Source organism: Rhodotorula paludigena (assembly GCF_050403205.1).
Source record: "Rhodotorula paludigena JCM10292 DNA, Rt_paludigena_JCM10292v1_ctg16, whole genome shotgun sequence".
NCBI lineage: Eukaryota > Fungi > Basidiomycota > Microbotryomycetes > Sporidiobolales > Sporidiobolaceae > Rhodotorula > Rhodotorula paludigena.
Window position 1 is genome coordinate 1 of NW_027481442.1, and position 18,690 is coordinate 18,690.

The following is an 18,690-nucleotide window of genomic DNA, read 5'->3' on the forward strand; positions in this document are numbered from 1 at the left end:
GAGCGTCGGAGAACGCGCAAGCCCGGAGGCCGAGCGGGGAGAGTCGAGACTCGAGCGTCCTCGCAAGCACGAGAAAGTGCGAGAAGCAGCCAGAGTGACAAAGCCCGAAGCACGGCGGTCGAGGGCGTGGCCGGGATCGGCGGCCCGTGTGTGTATACAGCGAGGTACTGCAACATCTCGCGAGCCCGCTCGACTTGCCTTTGCAATGCTGGCGGGCGGAGAAGTCGAGCCGTCTCCGAGCAGACGGACCACGTCCTCTTCACCTCTAGCGGCGGACGCAGACCTCTCACTGGTAGCAAGATGCTGACGGTGGAGCCACCCGCGGCGAAACGACTCAAACGGCGGTGTGCAGGTGAGGCGAAGGTAGCAGAGAGAGGAAACTGACGAGGTCTCTCGGCGGAACCAGAGCGTTGCGGCCGCCCGAGTGCGCACACGTGTCGAGCAATATTCTAGCATCCCATGCACCCTATAGTCGTTCCGGAAGATGAGCCGCAACTGCGCCCGAGTCGAAGCAGGGGACGTGAGCGCACCACATCCTCTTTCCAGTCGTGCGAAGCATTCTTATGGATTCGCGAGCAACTGAATAAAGCAACGTGTATTGCTGGCGCACTCTGCAAGGAGATTCTACACCGCGACAGCCACGTCCGTGACCTGCTCATCGCCGGGTCGCGGCGCTTCTCCTCCGACGGGAGGTGCGCCAGGGATGGCGGGGCGAGCCTGTCCGGGAGGATGTTAGCAGACGACTACATTAAGGAGGAATGCCAGGAAACGCACCATAGCCTGCTCCTCGGCGACGATGAACTGCTGCTCTCGGTCGCCCGCGATGCCGTTGATTGCCTGTGCGCGTCTCGCGAGATTAGCGATGGACGACGATGCGACCAGAACGAAATACGCACCTCGATGCGCGCCGTCTTGTCTCCTGCGCTCATACCGCCGAGAAGGAGCCCGAGCGCCTTGATCCCCTCCTCTCCCAGCCCGCCCTTCGAGCCCGATCCATCGCCCAAAATGCCCTTCCCGTCGGCCGCATCCTCGAGGTATTTGTTGACCCGCTCAACGCTCGCCACGGGGCCGTCGATGACGGACGGCAGCGTGGCGGGGAAGTATCGCCCTGCAACAGCCTGGTGGAAGAGCACCTCGGTCTCGAGGCTCGCGAGCGAGGCCGACGATGTTGACGGCGTCAGGAGGCGCCACTTGTGCAGCGGGAACGGCGCCGGCATCGACGATGACACGGCCTGCGGGAGGGCCATGAGGGAGATGTCGAGCGAGTTGTCGGTCGGTGCGATCGGCTTGAGCTCGAAGACGAGACCGCGTGCGATGAGTGGCGAGCCGCTCAGTCCTCGGTAGATCGTGCCGATGCGCATGACGAGGGTTGTAGGAAGCATCTCGTCGCGCAGCGGCGAGCGATCGGCTGCGACAGAAGCGTCGAGATCGCAACCCGGGTTCAGGCGGACGTAGTCGCCCGCGTGAATCAGCTCGGGCCCCAGGATCACGTGTGAGAGGGTGAGATAACGAGCGGCCGCGCGCATAGGCTGGAGGGCGCTTAAAGAGGTGGGCGGGAGGTTGGGCGAGATCGCGAGGTGCTTGCCGGCACGGAGAACGGGGATCCTGCGGAGCGAGGGCATTAGTTTCGGCGGACTGGCCTGGCGGAAGGGACGCACGGGCGGATTGTGATGGCGGCGTACGCCTTGGCGATGCGATGAGCGCGCCTGAACGCCTCGGCAACGCCAGCCCAACCTTCCGCCTGGATCGCCGCCCAGCCCTTCTTCTGCCCGTCCGTAAACATGGCGTCCGCGTCCGGCGGGTTCTCGTCGAGCCATCGCGCGTTGCGCGGGATGTACGATAGCCACGGCGTGACGTTGCTGCCGCGCACCGACTCGAGCGCATCCTTCGGCGACATGCCGAGCAGCTCGACGTGGTGCGTCTCGGTCGTCTTTTCCTTCGTCACGACGACGGTGCGCTTGCGCACGATACCCGGCCAGCGCGACAGCTGCATGCTCGAGATGGGTCCCGTCGGCGGCGCGCCGAGCGGGACGCGCACCCACACGAGCTCACCGACGCGCACCATGCCGGGGAAGGCGAGGTCTTGCTCGACCTGCTCGCGCGGGTTGCGCGACGAGACGGCAAAGACGTCCTTGCCGGCAGGCGTCATTGTCGCGCCATCGTCGTCGACGACCGCGCCAGGAAGCCCGGCGAGCGCGTGGGCGTCCTGCTCCTGCTTGAGACCCGACAGCAGCCGCTCGGATGGTTTGGTCCGACGCCCAGACGACGTGCGCTTGCCGACTCGACCAATGTCGGGCGCGTAGGTCGGCTCCTCGTAGTCCGAGTCCTCGTCGAGCAGGAACGCCCCGCCATAGTGATCGTCGTCGTCTCCGCCCCACCTGCTCTCTGCTGCCGCACGGGCCTTGGCAGCGCTCTTCCGCGCGCGCTTCGGCCGCGTGCTCTTCTCGGGCGAGGCCGCAGCCGACCCGACCGCACTCGCTCCTCCCGCCGCCGTGGCGACGCTCGTCGCAACACTCCCTTCGCGATCGGTATGAGTCGCGCCCGTGCCGGACGACGCGCCCTCGTCCTCCTCGGCGATCTCGCCCTCGACTCCGCCGGCGCCACTCGCGCGCGGCGAGAAGCCCGCGAGGTCGGCGTACTCGCCCGTGCGCTTGCGCTTGCGCGGCGCCATCTTGAGCGGCGCGCCGATATCGGCCATGGACGAGGCGGAAGCGCGCGGGTGCAGCACCTTGCAGCCGTCGCAATGGCACAGGCCGTGCGCGCCTGTCAGCTGATGCGCCAGGTGCTTGCCGAGCGAGAGGGCCGAGCGAATCTTCTTGCTGTTGTGGCCTGCGGAAGACGATCGCATTGCAGATCAGCGCCTGTAGCGTGTACAGATGGCGAACATGACGAGTCTGGACGCACCATAGATGAAGCGGTCGAGGCGGACCCTGCTTTTGCCCTCTGTGCGGCTTGCGGGCTCCTTGGGATGCGTCACCTGCTGGAAGAGGCCGTATCCGGTCGGGAGCGTGTCGAGGATCCAGTGCTGATGCGTCCCTGCAAATTCAAATAGGTTTTGTCAGCTCGTTATGATCAGTTGAACAAGAGGACGAGGCTGTGCGCACCGTCGAGCAGTCCGAGGTCTTTGGCGACAACCTCTGCGGCGGTCCTGCGCCACTGCCCCTGCTTCTCGTTGTCCTGCCCGAGGAGCACCATGTCGTCGCCCTGCTCGGGCCAGCGCGTCTCGTCGCCGTCGCCAAAGCCGGGCGTGATCACGAGCACGTTGGGCACGTCCTTGTGATTCTCGGCACTGTACCGCACCGTGTAGCTCCCAGGCACTGCAGTTCCCGGCATCTCTGCTGGCTCAGCGCGGGCCGGGCGGGACGAGGCGACGAGGGAGCGAGTGGGTGCGTCGGGGCAAAGGCGACGAGGCGGGGCGGCGCGAGCACAGCGTCGTACGGCGAGCGAGCAGCAGTGCGAGGCTCCGAGAGGCTGTGCGAGTCTTTCTGTCGCCTTCGCACGCACTCGCGCAGACAGCGAGCAACCGGTGCGGGCGCGAGCATGCGCAGCCTCCCGCACGCTCGCGACATTCGCGCCAACTGCGAGTCTCACGATGTGTACGGACAAGGGTCGCTCTGCAACAGACTGCAGACAATTGTCGTAGGAGACCAAGCTACAGCTACGCCCCCGACGTGTTCATCTCCTGCAAGAGCTCGTCTAGCTCGGCCGCAATGACATTGTTCGGGCTCCGCGATCGCAGGTCCCTGCAAGCAGCACGCCTCATGTACAAATCAGCAACACGTTGGCGGAGATGGCGCGCGCACGAGAGAGAGGAGACGACTCACGCCAGCCTCCCCCTTTCGCCCCTCCGCACGCACTCCTGCCCCGCCGCGACCCACTCGCCCGCCTTGACATACAGCTCGACGCGGTTGCGCGCGTCGCACCGGTCGACAAAGCGCGTCGCCTGGCGGTGCGCGCCCGCGCGGATCAGCTCGAGCACGAACGGCTCGTACCCGATCGGCGACTTTTTGCTCTTGGCGAACGAGTCGAGCGCGTCCCAGTCGCGCAGCGAGATCAGCGCGCGCAGCTTGAGGTACCAGAAGCTGTGTGAAGCACACCATCAGAGGCACAGTCTATATGGCAAGCAGAGTTCGCACTGGAGACCGAGAAGACGCCACGGCGCAACGCACCGCTTGTCAGAGACCTTGAAGTCGCTCCGGACCTTCTCGGCCTTCTTGTCCATTCCGGAGAGGAGACACTGCCGGATCGTCTCGTTGACGCTCGCGCCGACAAACCTCCTCGGCGCGCCGCCGCTCGACGTGAACGACGACGCTTCCTGCTCGAGCGACTGCTGCATCGCGAGGAGGCGCGCATGATCGTCGACCATCTGTATCCCGACGCGAAGCTCTGGTCAGCCGTCGAGAAACCCGGAGGTCATGGCACCGACGAGCGGGAGAGCACCGCGAGACGCACCTTTGCCTCGAACGCGCGCTCCTTGTCCTCTGCAAAGCTCTTCTGCGCCTGCCTCACCTTGGCCACCTTGTCCCCAAAGTCCTGCACCGCAGCACCGTTCAGGCACTCGTCAGCCCACCTCGTCACGTCGCGGAGAACAACCACCACCGGAGGGAGCTGGCACCAACGGCGGCGGCGCACGCACCTCGATTGCCATGGCCTCTCGCAAGTTCTCGCACGCCATCTCGACCCTCCGGTCGTCGAGGTACCACCAGTCGCGCAGCAGCGCGAGGTCGTCGCCCGTCCCGCCCTGGCGGCACAGGAGCTGGAACAGCCGCAAAACGTCGGGGTCCTTTGCGGGCGGGTCGTACGGCGACGAGGAAGTCGAGGCGGCGGATGCGGTGGGGCGGGCGCGGGATGAGGTGGAGGGCAGAGAGGAGGAGGAGGGCGAGGTCGAGGGCGAGCGGGGGAGGCGCGAGAGGAGCGAGAAGAGGTCGCCCGGTGCGAGCGAGCGGCGGAGCGAGAGGAGAACTTCGTACACTGCGCGTACACCACAAGCTCAGTACAGCCACCCTGTGCTCTGGTGACAGACCACGGCCTCGCAGGTTGTGAGCAAACCGGAGTCGGCGAACGCACCCAGTTCCGGATCCCCACTCTCGACCGCCTTCCGCCCCGCCTCCTCCCCCTCGCCCATGCGCAACAGCAGCGGCACCTGCTTCCCCGCGCGCGGCTCGCGGTCGATGAGGAGCTTGGCGAGCGGCGTGCGGCCGAGGCGGAACGCCGTCAGCGCGAGGTCGGCGGACGAGAGCGCCGGTGCGGCGGCGGCGGCGGCGCCTCCTGCTGCTGCTGTGGTCGAGCCGGGCGCGGCGGTGGAGAGGAGTGCGGAGGACGCGGCCGCAGAGGAAGAGCTCGAGGCGGGACTGGACGAGAGCGACTCGAGCTTGTCGACGATGAGGCGGCACACCTCTTCGTCGCTCTTGGGCGGCTCGCGCCCCGTCGCTGCGCCCGGAGCGGAGGCGGCGATGAGCTGCGCGGCCCAGTGCTTGATCACGGGTGCGGGGCTGAGGCCGAGGAAGGTCGAGATGCGCAGGGCGAGAAGGTGCGCGTTGTAGGCGAGGAGCGAGGCGATGAGGGCCGAAGGAGGACGCGAGTGGTACCTGCGCCGGGCGAGGAATGTCAACCGCTGCACTGCTAGGCGAGTCTGCAGGGAGCGAGCCGCACTGATCCCATGTGAGCGGTATCCCGACCTTGTAGTCGCGCACGGCATTGAGCACGCGCAGGACCTGCGTCGTCTCGACAAACTGGTTCGGGTTGTACACCTCGATGAACGACTTGCCGAACGCGGCGGCCTGTATGCGTCGAGATCGTCAGCCTCGAACTCGCGCTCGAAGAATCCAATCCGCCTCCGGGAAGCTCGTGCGCATCTCAACGACAGCTCGCTGCTCCGAGGCGCAAAGGGCAGACGCACCCTGAGTAGCCTCTTCTGCTCCCGCTCGTCCCACTCCCTCGCGGCCGCATCCACACACCCCTCGACCGCCTCGCGCATCTCCTTTCCCCTGCCCAACCCGCGCACAAACTCGTCCGCGCGCGGGCTCTTGCGGTCGTAGAACTCGCGCGCGGCCTCGTACAGGAGCGCGGCGGGCGAGGTCGAGCCGGGGAGGAAGACGGACGTGTGCGAGGCCGGGACGAGAGAGAGGAAATGCAGGGAGGAAGAGGTGAGGAGGCGCGTGCCGTCGAGCTCGGGAATGAGGTGCACCGGGTCCGAGTAAAAGAACCTGCGTCGCGCAAGAAGCACGGAATCGGTCAGCTGCAATCGCTTGCACCGCGCACAGCGGGACCTAGGCGAGGAGCACGTTCTGTGAGCCTCGGCGCCACGCCACTCACTTGAGCGTCTCTCCGAACGGGCCGACCAGCACCGCCGTCCTCTCCCACGCGACGACGACAGCGTTGCTCCCGCACCACGCGACCTGTCTGGGCGGCCCGCGCTCGCCCTCGGACACGGCCTCGTCGAGGGTCGCCTCGCTCAGGGAGCGCTGGAAGTCGGACGAGGTGACCCAGAGAGTCGGGTGGTGCGAGGAGGTCGAGGAGGGGGCGAGGACAAAGGCGAGGAAGCGGCCGGAGGGCGAGGGAGTGAGCGAGAGGAAGGGGCCGCGTTCGAGACGCTGCGCGGATGACCCACAATGGAATCGTCAGCTCCCGGGACAACAGATCCGAAGCTTGACAAAGCCCGCAAAGATATCTGACGCACATGCTCGACACAGTCGATCTCGTCCAGCCGATACACGCTCGTCCCCTTTGCGATGAGGACCTCCAACGAGCGCCCGGCGCTCTCCTCGGCCGGCACGACTGTCCAGCAGTCGGGCGGTCCGTCGATCCCCGTCGCCGCAAGCTGCACGACTTTGACCGCCGGACCCGCTCCCGCCCCGCCATCCGCGCGACGCTTGCCCTTGCCGCGCGCGCCGAGCACGCGCTCGCCCGCCTCGTCGTACGGCCCCAGACCCGCCGCCGCGCTCCTCCCGGCAGCGGCGGCGAGTCCGCGGAGCTCGAGAAAGGCGCCCGAGTGCATGCGGACGACGACGGCGCCGTCGGGTGCGGTGCAGGCGTCGGCGACGCCGCCGAGGTCGTCTGCGTGCGGGAGGGCGTGCTGGGTGTAGGAGGCGGAGGAGGAGGGGGAGGAGGAGTGGGCGGCGGCGGCAGAGGAGAGGGTGTAGAGGCGGTAGAGGCCCGAGTGGAGGAGGACGAGGAGGGTCGCGGGCGAGGGGAGCGAGAAGTGGGCGACGGACGAGGCGGGCGGCGGGGACCAGTCGACGTGCTGGACGAGGGCGCCTGCGCTCGAGTAGACCGAGATGCGGCTCGCGGGGGCGGTGCGGGCGTCGTACTTGCCGAGGAGGACGGGCTTGGAGGGGTCGCGCATGACGGCTGCCAGAGGGAGGAGAGGTGGGGGTGAGTGGGTCCCTTCGGGGATGGACGAGGGCAGGAGGGGGCAGGGCTCACCGACGGGTCCACCGTTGCCTGCATGGCTTACGGCGTAGTCTGCGAGGTCGAGCTGGCAGAGGGGCGCGTGGTCGAGGGCGTAGAGCGGGCGGTGGACGTAGAACGAGTCGGCGACGGCCTGCCAGTCGGCCGAGCGCGCAGCCGGGGGAGAGGCCGCCCCTGCAGACACCATCCCAGCAGCAGCAGCAGCACGCGTTTCGAGCAGGCGGACAGAGAGGGAGAGAGCGAGGGCGAGGCGGTGCGACGAGGCGACGGCGCAGAGTGCGGGGTGCCGACGGACTCGTCCTCGCCCAGGCACGCGCTAGCGGGGACGCGCGAGCAGCAGCCCTTGCAGAGTAGAACGCGCGCACTCGTACTGCCACCGCCGCTCTCATCCGCCGCTCGCTCCCCCTCCTCCTCCCCCTCCTCTCCACCTCACCGCACACCGCACCACACCACCCGCCCGCCATGGCGCGACCACGCACGCCCATGCGCACCCTCGCCGCGTCCCTCGTCGCCCTCTGGGCCCTCGCCCCGCTCGCCGCCGCCGTAAAGTTCTCGCTCACGGCGCACCACAACCCGCAACCCAAGTGCCTCTGGAACTACGCCATGAGCGACACCCTCGTCGTCATATCCGTCTCGTCGCCCCTCGCCGGCAACAACCTCCAGCGCCTCGACATGGAGGTCGTCGACGGCTCCGCCTCGCGCAACACGTACCAGGCAAAGCGCGGCCTCAAGGGCGAGACCCGCATGGCCATCACCACCCACGCAGACGCCGACCTCGGCGTCTGCTTCCGGAACGTCCTCGACCCCTGTGAGTCGCCGTCGTCGCCGCCGGGAGGGTGGGGCCGAGTCGAGCACCATCTCGTGCTTTCGCGCCGCCCTGCTTCCTCCAGTGCATCGAAGCGGTCACTCACGAGCGCTCACTTGCCCCCCGCAGCCGTCCCCGAGCACCAGGCGTCCAAGTACGAGCGCCTGATCGACCTCGACGTCGACATTGGCGCCGACGCCGTCGACTACAACGCCATCGCCAAGCAAGAGTCGCTCAGCGGCCTCGAGGTCGAGATGCGCAAGCTCGAGGGCGTCGTCAAGGAGATTGTCGAGGAGCTCAACTACCTCAAGCGCAGGGAGGTCCGCATGCGCGATACCAACGGTCAGCGCCTCTCTTTCTTTCTCGCTCTGCGAGCACCGCCAAGTCTGCGCGAGAATGTGCGCAACCGGCTGACACTTTGCTGGACGCGCGCGCAGAATCGACCAACGACCGTGTGACCAAGTTCTTCTACCTCACGTTCACGTGCCTCGTCCTCCTCGGCGCATGGCAGATCATTCACCTCCGCTCCTACTTCAAGAAGAGTGCGTCTTCCTCCTCCTCACTCGAGCAGCGAGCTTGGCCGAGGGCTTTCGAGCTCGTCGCCAGCTCGTGTCGTGGATAAAGGTGGGGATTCGCTGACCTTGCTCTGTCCGCGCAGAGCACCTCATCGACTGATCCCCCACCTGCTGTCTCGTCATACCCGTGCCACGACCTTGGCAAAGGACTTGTGCACACAGAAGAGTGAGAGAGGAAGGAGGACTCGCAAGGAGAAGATACCCCCGCCGCGTCGCGTCGTTTCTGTTTTTCGCATGTTGCACCCTCTCTCGCTGCATCGGTCGTGTGTCTCGTTTGCGGAGCTTGCGTGCAGACGAGAGGAAGCCTCGGTGGGTGCACGGGAATTGGGAGCGCCGACACCCGACGGACACTGGACGGGACTCGCTGCGAAGGGACTCTCGGCGACGACAAGGGCTTCAACTCTGTTCGTAGTTCAGCTCTCGCTTCTTGCGCTCTCTTGTGTTCTCCTGCGCTGGGGCTCGTAGCGCTTCCAAAGCACTCGGCTGTTTCTCGCGCGACGCTCTTGAGTGTGTCTTGTCGGCCTCATCAGCTCGTCACCTTCGCACGGTAGCTCCTTCCCGCAACACCGCATCGTGAGTCCAGGAGTGGTGCGCAGCTTCTTGCACACACTGTGTACACCGTGTGCACACACTGCCGCCGTCTCTGCTGGGGTAGTCGAGGCGGGCACGGTGAATTCGGTCTCAAGTGGGGGAGCGACACACGACAGCGGGCACGCCGCCGTGCGATTGCTGGAGGGCCTCACAGGGCTCAAAGAGCACCTGAAAGTGGCCTGCATCCTCGGTGGCAGCCGAGCAGCTTACCGCCAGCGCCTCTCCTCGGCCCCTCACAGCTGACACCGCCTTGCTCGGCTTCAACTCGCAGCGCTTCTGAAGGTGCCAGACTAGAGCGCGTCGCCATGCCACCCCGCTTCTTCACCTCGCCCTACAAGAACATCCTCGCCACGCCCGCCAAGGTCTGCCCCCCGCCCTCTCTCCCCCTCCCTCCTCCCGCTGACACGAGTCCTGCCCCGTCACACGCAGCGCGAAGGATGGTACTCTGAGCTCCCGGTGACCAACTCGGCTGCGAGCGACGCGAGCGAGGTGATTGCGACGACGGGCGCGTACTGGATCGCCCAGGGAAGCGCGAGCGGTGCGTCTCTCGACCAGCCTCTGTCGGCTTGCGGCGCTCTCCGAGGCGCTCAAAGCTGATCCCAAGCGAATGGCGCGAGGGTACAGGCTCGCTCGTGTGCGTGCCGTGGGACCGCGAGCCGGGCAAGTTTGGGACCAAGGCGCCCGCGCTGCAGACGGGGCTGAGGGTCTCGACGCTTGCGACGGACGACTTTGACGAGCTGCTCGCTGTTGGAGGGGACAACGGGAATGTGAGTGACTCGATTATGCAGATTTCGTGCTACGTGCGCTCGCTTGCTGACGAGAAAGTGATCCGCAGCTCAACGTCTACGCGCTTCCTCCTGCGTCAATCTTCGCCGACTCGGCTGCTCCACACTCGCCTTCTCCAGTCTTCTCAGCGAGCACATCTACCGCCGGAAAGCCTGTCGATGTCCTGTCGTTCCACCCGCTCGCCTCGTCTTTGCTCCTCGCCGCTTCCGCCACGACGTTGTCCATCTTCGACGCCTCGTCCTCTTCCGCTACCGCAGCCCACGCCATCACGCTCCCGTCGCCAGTCTGGAGTGCCCAGTGGTCCGCCGACGGCCGCAGCGTGAGCGCAACCACCCGCGACGGCCACCTGCGCCTGTACGACGTGCGCTCGCCTTCTTCCGCCCAGGCGACGCTCGACGTCGTCGCGCACACCGGGCTCAACAAGCCCTCGCGCCACGTCCACCTCGCGCACCTCGGCGGCGGCGCCCTGCAAGTCTTGACGACGGGCTTTTCCCGCATGCGCGAGCGCGAGTACGCCCTCTTTGACCTGCGCAACACGTCGACTTCCTCGGGGGCGCTCAAGGCGCAGCGGATCGACACGAATACGGGCGTGCTCGAGCCGCTGCTCGACCGCGAGCGCGGGATCGTCTACCTCGCCGGGCGCGGCGACATGACGCTCCGGTGGGTCGAGGTCCCGAGTTCTTCGCCCGCGGGCAGCTTCAACGAGGGCGCGGCGCCCCTCCCCGTCCCCGTGCTCGGCGCTGCGCTCGCGCCGCCGAGGTGCTGGGACCTCATGAAGGCCGAGGTGGGCAGGCTTGTCGTGCTCGGCGCGGGCGGGGCGGACGCAGTCGTGCCCGTGCAGGTCACCGTGCCGAGGAGGCAGTACCTCGACTTCCATGCCGACTTGTACCCGCCCGTCAGTGCCCGAGGTGCGTTTTATTCCGTCTTGAGCGGTTCGCACGCGCGGCGAGCCTTTCGACCGGGCGGTCTCGCTCAAACTGGGTCTCCACCGTGCACAGTACCCGCTCAAAGCGCCGCAGACTGGCTCGCCGCCTCGCCCGAGGACGTTCCATTCCTCGAGCAGCGCCAGCTCGACCCGACCAAGCCGTGGCCTGCGAAGGATGCGAGCGTGTCGTCAGCTGATTCGAAGCCTTCCGCAACACCGAGCGCGGTCAAAGCGCCTGCGCCTGTACCTACAGCGCAGGAGAAGGCTGAGCCTACTGTCCAGACGACCGAGAAGCCTCCGCCTGTCCCGGTCGTGCCGGCCGACACGCTCAAATCGGCCGAGGCGCCTGCTCCTCCTGCTGCCGAGGCCGCCGCTTCTACGAAACCCATCGCCGCGCCCTCAGCCTCGTCCGCGTCAGCTGCGCCGTTGGCCACAGCGTCGACTGGACGGCCGTCGTTCGGCTCGAAGCCTGCCTCTCCTGCGCCGGCTGCGGTCGCCGCCCCGACTGCGCAGCTTACCAATCTCTCGCTCGACAAGGCGCCCGCCGCTTCTGCGCCGGCTGCGCCTCCCGCTACCGCCGCCGCCTCTGCCGCCTCTGCCGCCTCTGCCCCCGTACCGCCGCCCACCACGCTCGGCGCGTCCGTCCCCGCAGGCGAGCCGTTCAACCCGGGCTGGTCTCGCAAGTTCCTCGCGGGCACGACCCCGCTCAAGCCCGAGTTCTACGACGTGCACGACCTGTCGAGTACGATGGGCAACGACGTGCAGCTGCTCAAGGTGCGTTGCGGGTCTGGCCTTGGGGTTCTCGTCGACATCGTAATTTTCGGATACTCATGTGCGTTGGCCGCTCCGCGCACAGGCTTCCCCGACCTACCTCTTCTACCCGCTCGCTGGCCCGGGCGGTCGCATCGCCTATCACCCCCTGTCCCGCCCCGGCCGTCTCCCCGTGCACCCCTCAACGCTCGCCATCGGCGGCACCGTCGTCGAGTTTGCCGTCGACCCGTTCGACGGCGGGTGCAGGGCGTTTGTTGCGGGAGACGATGGCGCGGTCAGGGTGTTTGAGCTGCCGAGGGAGACGGAGGGGTGGAAGGAAGGGGAGGAGAGGAATGAGCCGGCGAGGGTGCTGACCGGTGCGCTCCGCGCTCTCCACCGCTCGGTGATGTCCGTTAGAGAAGTCTGACTCCTGTCGCTCCTCGCAGATGCCAAGATGGACCGCATCTCGGAGCTCCTCCCCCATCCCGCCGCGAAAGACCTGCTGCTCACAGTCTCGGACGATCGGGGCAACCCGACTGCACGACTGTGGAACGTCGCGACGGGCGAGCTGTTGCTCCAGGCAGCGCTTCCGAAGGGTGGCGTGCGTGAAGCTCCTGGTCGTCTCGGACCATCTTGGCTGCTCACATAGCATGCTCCCGCAGGTGTCGTCGGCTGCTTGGTCACCAGACGGTTCTCTCCTGGCCGTCGCGACAAAGAACAAGCAGGTGCACGTTCTCGATCCGCGCAAGCCTGCCGAGACGCTCGTCTCGACGGCATCGCACGATTCGGTCCGCCCCGTCCGCCTCGCCTGGGCGTCAGAGTCGCATCTCGTTTCGACCGGCTTCAACCGCGCCGCCTCCCGCGAACTTGCGCTCTACAAACTCGATCGCGCGTCCAAGCAGCTTTCGCAGTTGGGGAAGACCTCGCTCGACGTCTCGCCCGCGCCTCTGTTCCCCTTCGTCGACCTCGACACGCACATCGTCCTCCTCTACTCGCGCGGTGACCGCTCTTGCCTCGCGTACGAGCTCAACTTCTCCCCGCCGTCGCCGTACGACGCGTTTGCCAAGCTACCCACCTTCGAGCACGCGAGCTTGCAGAGCGGGTTCGCGTTCCTGCCCAAGACGAGGAACAACGTCAAGGCGGTCGAGATCGTGCGCGCGCTCAGGCTCACGCCGAGCACGATCGAGGTCGTCAGCTTTGGCGTGCCGAGGGCAAAGGTGCGTACCCCGGTCGGTCCCGCTGTCGCGCCCTGCACGCTGACTGACTCTTCCGACGGTTGTACAGGCCGAGTTCTTCCAGAACGACATCTTCGTGCCTACGCGCGACGTCGAGAAACCTTCGATGACGGCGGCCGAATATGTGGCGGGCACGAACAAGCCGCTCGAGATGGTCGACTTGCGACCCGAGGGAATGAAGCCTCGTGCGTCAGCAGCGCTCCTACCTCTATCCCGGGAGCCTTCTCACTCGGCGTGATTGACACAGTGTCGGAGGCGCCTGCCCCTGCGAAGAAGGTCAACACGCGCTCACTCGTGCGTCTCCCTCTTCGCTTCTCCGACGAACATGTGCTGAAATGGCTCGGTCCGCTTGCAGATCAAGCAGGACGGCTTGACGGACATCGAGCGCGAGCAGCAGCACCTCGACCAGCTGTTCCAGGTGCGTCGGCCACTCGCTCCTTCCCCTTAAGAGATGCTGCTCACGCACTTCGCTGCACGTAGAGTGCCAAAGCCGAGGGCGGCGCCGACGCAGCGTCAGACGACGACGACGTGCCAGCCGTACGGAACAAACACACGCCAGCGGACGACGACGACTGGTAGACGGAAGCGGAGAACGTAGAGGAGCTACATGAGGGTGCTTTGCAATCCGACCTAGAAGCGCACAACCTAGTAAGGGACAACAGAGGAGAGCCGGTACACAAAAGGTTCTATGCGATGTGTGAGCGATGCAAGGGTAAAGTCGGATGCAACATGGAAGCTAGACCTGCGCGCGCGAGACGGGGTGGAATGCTGAGAACTGGTCCTCGGCTTCGTCGGGCAACGCCTCGTCGTCGTCGAAGAAGCCGTCGTCATCCTTGCTCGCGGCGGCCTTGCTGGAGCGGCGAGGGCGGGACGCAGTCGCCTTCATCGCGCGCGAGCGCGTCGAGGCGGCAGGCGCGGATACGGGTCGGGGAAGGAGCTCGGGGTCGTCCTCGAAGCGGACCGAGACCTTGCGCTTCGGCTCCTCCGCGTCGACCGTCGCAGTCGTTTTGCGACGGTTGCGAGACTCGGCTGCGGCGGCAATGCTCGCCGCATCGCGCGAGAAGCCCATCTTGCTCAAGCGCGTCTGCTCCTGCAGTTCGCGCCAGAGCCGCGTGATCTCGCTCGCCTTCGACGCCGTCTGCGCGACGAGGAAGTGCGTCTCGTGCACGCGGTGCTGTTCGCCCATCACCTCGGCGTCGGAGAGGTCGGTGGGCGGCGGGAGGAGCGGGAGTTGTGCTTCGTGCGTCGCCATCGAGCGGCCGTCGGCGAAGAGAGAACCGCCCGAGGTGCGCGCGAGCGAGTCAGAGATCTCGAGCGACTCGCCGAAGGGGATCGAGTCGGGGTTGGAAGGCGTGACGCAGGTCATGTTCACCTCCTTGCGAAAGCAAGAGTCGGCGTCGACCGCAGAGAAGAATGCGCAGCCCTGCAAAGATGGGAGTCAGTGGAACCCATGAGAGCCTCATGGGCTTGAAAGGGAAAAAAGGGCGCACCTGCGGCAGATCGGGCATCTGCAGGCGGTAGGCAAAGAGCGAGCGGGTCCAGAGGTTGGCAACCTGAAGGGCCATAGCCGCGCGGTCCTTGTCCTCCTCCTTGACGAGGTAGCGAACCTCATCGTGCACCGAGATGAGGTAGCGCGCGTCGATCTCGAAGCGGCGTGTGAGATACTCCATCGAGACGATGAGCAGGTGGAGGTAGTCGACGCCGGACGACTGGACGACCCAGTTGATGCGCGAGGGGAGGTAGCCCTCGCCGGCCTTGCTCTTCCTGTCGGCAGGAAGGTACGCCTTGGTGAGCGCCGAGGTCAATCCGCAGCCGAGGGCAGGCGTGCGCGGTCGCTCGCTCTGTGCGATCTCTTCGAGCTTGTTGAAGACGAACGACTCGGTACCGCCGTGCCAGAAGTTGCGTCGGAAGGCGGGCGAGCGGTCGACCACGCCCTTGGTCGAGGCGTAAAGCGCTTTGGCCAGCTCGGTCGCCTGGTCGATCGAGAGGGCCGGGTTCGACTTGAGTAGGAGCTGCACGGCATGCTTCACGCCGGCACCGTAGATTCGGGAGTAGTTGAACACCTTGGCGTCGTCGCGGGAGATGCCGAGAATGCTCGCCGACTTGGAGTGCAGGTCCGTTCCGGCCGACTTGGTGCCCTCGAGCGTCATCCAGCCGATGGCCGTTGCGCCGTGAATCCCAAATTGCGCGTCGCCCATGACGCTGCAGATCCACAGCTCCTCCGAGTCGACGTCGGCGCCGACGATGGCATACCCAGGCGGCGCACGGACCATCGACTTGAGCTCCGAGCCTACACGATTCTTCTTGGCGTTCGAGGCAGTGAGCCATGTACGCTCGACGGCGCGGCGCGTGATCGTGCCCATGGGGACGACCTGCGGGAGAATCAGGCCGCGGGTGTCCTCGCTGACGGCGGACGAAGCGATGGCCTCGGCCGTGGGTGCCGGCGTAGCGGCTTGGCCCTCCCACACGACCATCTGATTCGTGATGCGCTCGCGCGCCGACGTCCAGTAGCTGCACGACGCGTTGAGCGAGAGTGCAGCCTCGGCGGCGGGGAACTCGGAGGTGAGGATACCGTCTTCGAAGGCGGAGACGAACGGCTTGGAAAGCGGGCTCCCGACGTTCTTGCCCTCGCCGTCCGGGTGCGGAAGCTTGACGTACGCGCCCTCGCCGTCAGCGTCCAGACTGGCGTCGGCCACATCGGAGAACGACAGCGGCTTGAGCGACGGGTCGGACGCGAGCGCCGCGTCAAACTCGTCGACCGGGATGCGATACATCCACCCGTGCTCCTTCGAGTACGCGACAGGGAAGCTCTTCCATCGCAGCTTGAGCAAGAGCGGCGCGGCGCGTTTGCCGATCGAGACGTCGAGCCCCTCGCGAGGAACGTCGAGGTCCCAGTACCACTTGGGCCAGACGAGGTCGCTCGACTTGAAGTCCTCGCCGACGTCTGCACCCGCGTCCGCGAGCACCGCAGACACCTCGGTGACGTCGGTCCGCGGCTTGCTCGACGCCTTGGACCGCACCGGCGTCCAGTCAAGTTGTTCGAGCCAGATGTTGCCCTGACGGTCCTCCGGCGCGAGAGCGGCCGCTTGGATTGCACGGTCGCGTACCTCGTCGAGCACAGCACGAGCCTCGTCGCTCGATTCGCCCGCCTTGCCGAGCTTGACGGCCGTCTCGAAGGCGGGGTGCGGGCTGGCAAGGATGCCGTCGCGGAGCTTTTTGCCAAGCTGCGTCGAGACGAGCGTGCTTGTCTTGGTCGAGCCGCGTCGAGTCGCGACGGTAAAGAGCGAGACTTTGGGCAGTGCGGCGACGAGCGAGTCCTTCGGCCCGAGATCGGCAGGAGCGACGAGCTCCTCACCCTCTTCGGGCTCGAAGCGGCTCTTCTTGGCGCGCGCCTTGACCTGCGCAGTCGGTACGGCGTAGAGCCAGCCGTGCGAGTGGGTGAAGACGACGGGGAAGCCGCGCCAGGTCGTCTCGAGGAGGAGCGGGACGAGCGGCGAAGCGAGCGAGAGCTTGTCGAGCGCCGCGAGCCACGCCGGGCTCGACTCGTCCTCGTGCGCCTGCTCGGCCTGCTCCTCCGCCTCCGCGAGCTTCTTGCTCAGCCGTCGCTTGGCGGCCGCCGCCTTGCCGGGCAAGCGGCGCGCCTTCTTCGGGCTCCAGTCGAGCTGCCGGAGCCACATGTCGTCCTCCCAGACGAACCTCCCGTCGTCGGTGCGCTGGTCAAACTTGGCGCGCGCCTCCTCGGCGAGCGCATGCAGCGCCGTGCGCACGCCCGCGAGGCGCTCCTGGTAGATGCGCTCGGCGCGCTCGAGGTACTCGGGCCATTTGCGGTCGACTGGCAGCACGGGCTGGCTCATGAGCGCGACGCCGGCAAACGTGACGGGGTGCGGGCACGATTCGAGGAACTTGGGCAGGAGCGCGCGGTACACCTGCAGCGTCGTGTCGACGTCCCGGGCGCAGTAGGCGATCAGGTCGTCAAAGTAGTCGCGCGCGTCTTCGATTGTGACGGACGGGTCGATCAGGACGTCGCGGAACGACTTGTCGACCTTGATGCCGCAGTGCAGGCGCGCGACCTCGCCGAGCGAGTTGAGAGACGAGACCTCCTTCCAGTCCTTGACGGCCGCATCGCCGGCCGCCGTGCGCTTGCCCTTGCCGCGGCTCTTTGCCTTACTCAGGAGAGACTTGACAGCCTCGGCCTCGGCTGCTTCGTCTGCCTTTTCGGCGCTCTCCTTCGCCGCCTCTTCCTCGGCGAGATCGCGATCCTTGCGATATTTGATCCAGGTCGGTCGTTGCGGGTTCGTCAGGCCCGAGACGGCCACATGGAGCGAGAGTGTGTCGATGTACCGTGTCGATGGGCGGCGAAGCGAGTACTCGTTGGCGACGCGGGCACGGTCGTAGAGGACGTTGTGGCCGATGAGGAGGCGAGGGGGCGTGTCGGAGCGCTCAAACAGGCGCGAGCGAGCGGCAAAGTCCGGAGAGGAAGGGTCGGGAGGGGTTGAAGCGGATTCAGGAGGTCCGAACGGGATGAGGTGGTTCGGCCGCTCGTCGTCGCCCGTCAGCCACGGGCTGCACCAGGCGTACCAGCCCTTCGTGCCCGCCGCCACTGCCATGACGGGATAGTGCCCTCCCGCGTACGGCATCGTCTCGACGTCGAAGATGAGCGTGTCGTCGTCCTGAGCGGGAAAGTCGACGCTCTCGAACGACCCGTCGGCGCTGTAGAAGGTCCAGCCCGGCGCGCGCACCCAGTGCTCGCGCTCCGGCATGGGCGGGACCTCGGCTCGTGCGAAAGACTTGGCCATCGACAGGTACGGCTCGGCGACGTCGCGCCCGAGCGCGTGGAAATGGTGCGAGATGGTCGGGCCCTGTAGCCGAGGCAGATCGAACTCGACGGCGGGCGCCAGCTTTTTCGCCGGCGCTCCTGGCTCTGGGAGAAGCTTGTGGTGTCTCAGGTGCGCAATCGAGATGTCGATCGCGTCTTGCGAGGGTGCAGGCGGCGCGAAGGGAGATGAAGGGGGAGGGAAGAGCTGGGCACGGAGGTTTGGCGAGATGAGCGGGACCTGCACGTCATTCAGGGGCGCTTCAAGAGTGATAAGGGATATGTCAGCTGCATGTGGACGCGTCTGTACGGGGAGATGCAGCTGCGACAGACGAGGAGCGGGTTCTGGTCGGGCGCCGTGCAGGTTTCGCGTCGTTGAGAACGGTCGCAATGCGCCTGTAGACGACGAGCTTGTCAGTCTGAAATCGCCACCGCTTCCTGCCAGCATCCTTACCGGCTTGTTGCGGCAGTCGGTCCGCGTCCAGCCTTCGCCTGGATGAAGTCGCTCCACGTTGCGCAGGTCCTCGTGCTCGCCCGTCAGCCGCCCGTCCGTCGCTGGTCCCGCTGACTGCTCGACGCGTCCCTCCCACAGCCTGCGAGTCGAGGTGCGCGGATGCATTCGCTGCGAGAGGACGCGGGCGAAGTGGGGCCAGCGGCGAGAGGCGGCGGCGCTTTGCCGGGTGCAGCGCCCGTGCAAGCGCAAGCATCTCGGCTCGCAAGCGTCTCTGGCCGAGCAGATCGAAGCAGGACGCTGAAGTGAGCGAGTCGCAGCCTTGATCAGCTTGAACCGCGAACCTTTC

The 18,690-nt window shown here is 66.6% G+C and overlaps 5 protein-coding genes across 5 annotated transcripts; 2 read left to right on the top strand and 3 right to left on the bottom strand.

Annotated features, from left to right (window-relative positions):
* Positions 1-624: 624 nt before the first annotated feature.
* On the bottom strand, positions 625-3,333 carry JCM10292_003229 (uncharacterized protein; the record flags this gene model as incomplete). Its single annotated transcript, XM_076648442.1, has 6 exons — positions 625-717; positions 775-837; positions 897-1,605; positions 1,659-2,829; positions 2,905-3,036; positions 3,105-3,333. 6 exons carry the CDS (start codon positions 3,331-3,333, stop codon positions 625-627), a joined length of 2,397 nt encoding a protein of 798 aa, XP_076505882.1.
* A 325-nt stretch (positions 3,334-3,658) lies between these two features.
* On the bottom strand, positions 3,659-7,597 carry VPS16 (tethering complex subunit VPS16; the record flags this gene model as incomplete). The annotated part of the gene is made up of 11 exons (XM_076648443.1): positions 3,659-3,743; positions 3,825-4,082; positions 4,170-4,366; positions 4,453-4,533; positions 4,637-4,971; positions 5,068-5,588; positions 5,653-5,780; positions 5,900-6,206; positions 6,316-6,593; positions 6,680-7,350; positions 7,426-7,597. The coding sequence occupies 11 exons, from the start codon at positions 7,595-7,597 to the stop codon at positions 3,659-3,661; spliced, it is 3,033 nt and encodes a 1,010-aa protein (XP_076505883.1).
* A 275-nt stretch (positions 7,598-7,872) lies between these two features.
* On the top strand, positions 7,873-8,890 carry ERV25 (Erv25p; the record flags this gene model as incomplete). Its single annotated transcript, XM_076648444.1, has 4 exons — positions 7,873-8,218; positions 8,345-8,557; positions 8,653-8,757; positions 8,874-8,890. The coding sequence occupies 4 exons, from the start codon at positions 7,873-7,875 to the stop codon at positions 8,888-8,890; spliced, it is 681 nt and encodes a 226-aa protein (XP_076505884.1).
* A 796-nt stretch (positions 8,891-9,686) lies between these two features.
* On the top strand, positions 9,687-13,656 carry JCM10292_003232 (uncharacterized protein; the record flags this gene model as incomplete). Its single annotated transcript, XM_076648445.1, has 12 exons — positions 9,687-9,743; positions 9,811-9,919; positions 10,006-10,148; positions 10,217-11,075; positions 11,166-11,866; positions 11,949-12,219; positions 12,289-12,443; positions 12,505-13,059; positions 13,127-13,262; positions 13,325-13,371; positions 13,433-13,495; positions 13,558-13,656. The coding sequence occupies 12 exons, from the start codon at positions 9,687-9,689 to the stop codon at positions 13,654-13,656; spliced, it is 3,195 nt and encodes a 1,064-aa protein (XP_076505885.1).
* Positions 13,657-13,813: 157 nt separating this feature from the next.
* On the bottom strand, positions 13,814-18,509 carry MIP1 (DNA-directed DNA polymerase gamma MIP1; the record flags this gene model as incomplete). The annotated part of the gene is made up of 4 exons (XM_076648446.1): positions 13,814-14,500; positions 14,568-18,151; positions 18,274-18,286; positions 18,345-18,509. The coding sequence occupies 4 exons, from the start codon at positions 18,507-18,509 to the stop codon at positions 13,814-13,816; spliced, it is 4,449 nt and encodes a 1,482-aa protein (XP_076505886.1).
* Positions 18,510-18,690: the final 181 nt, after the last annotated feature.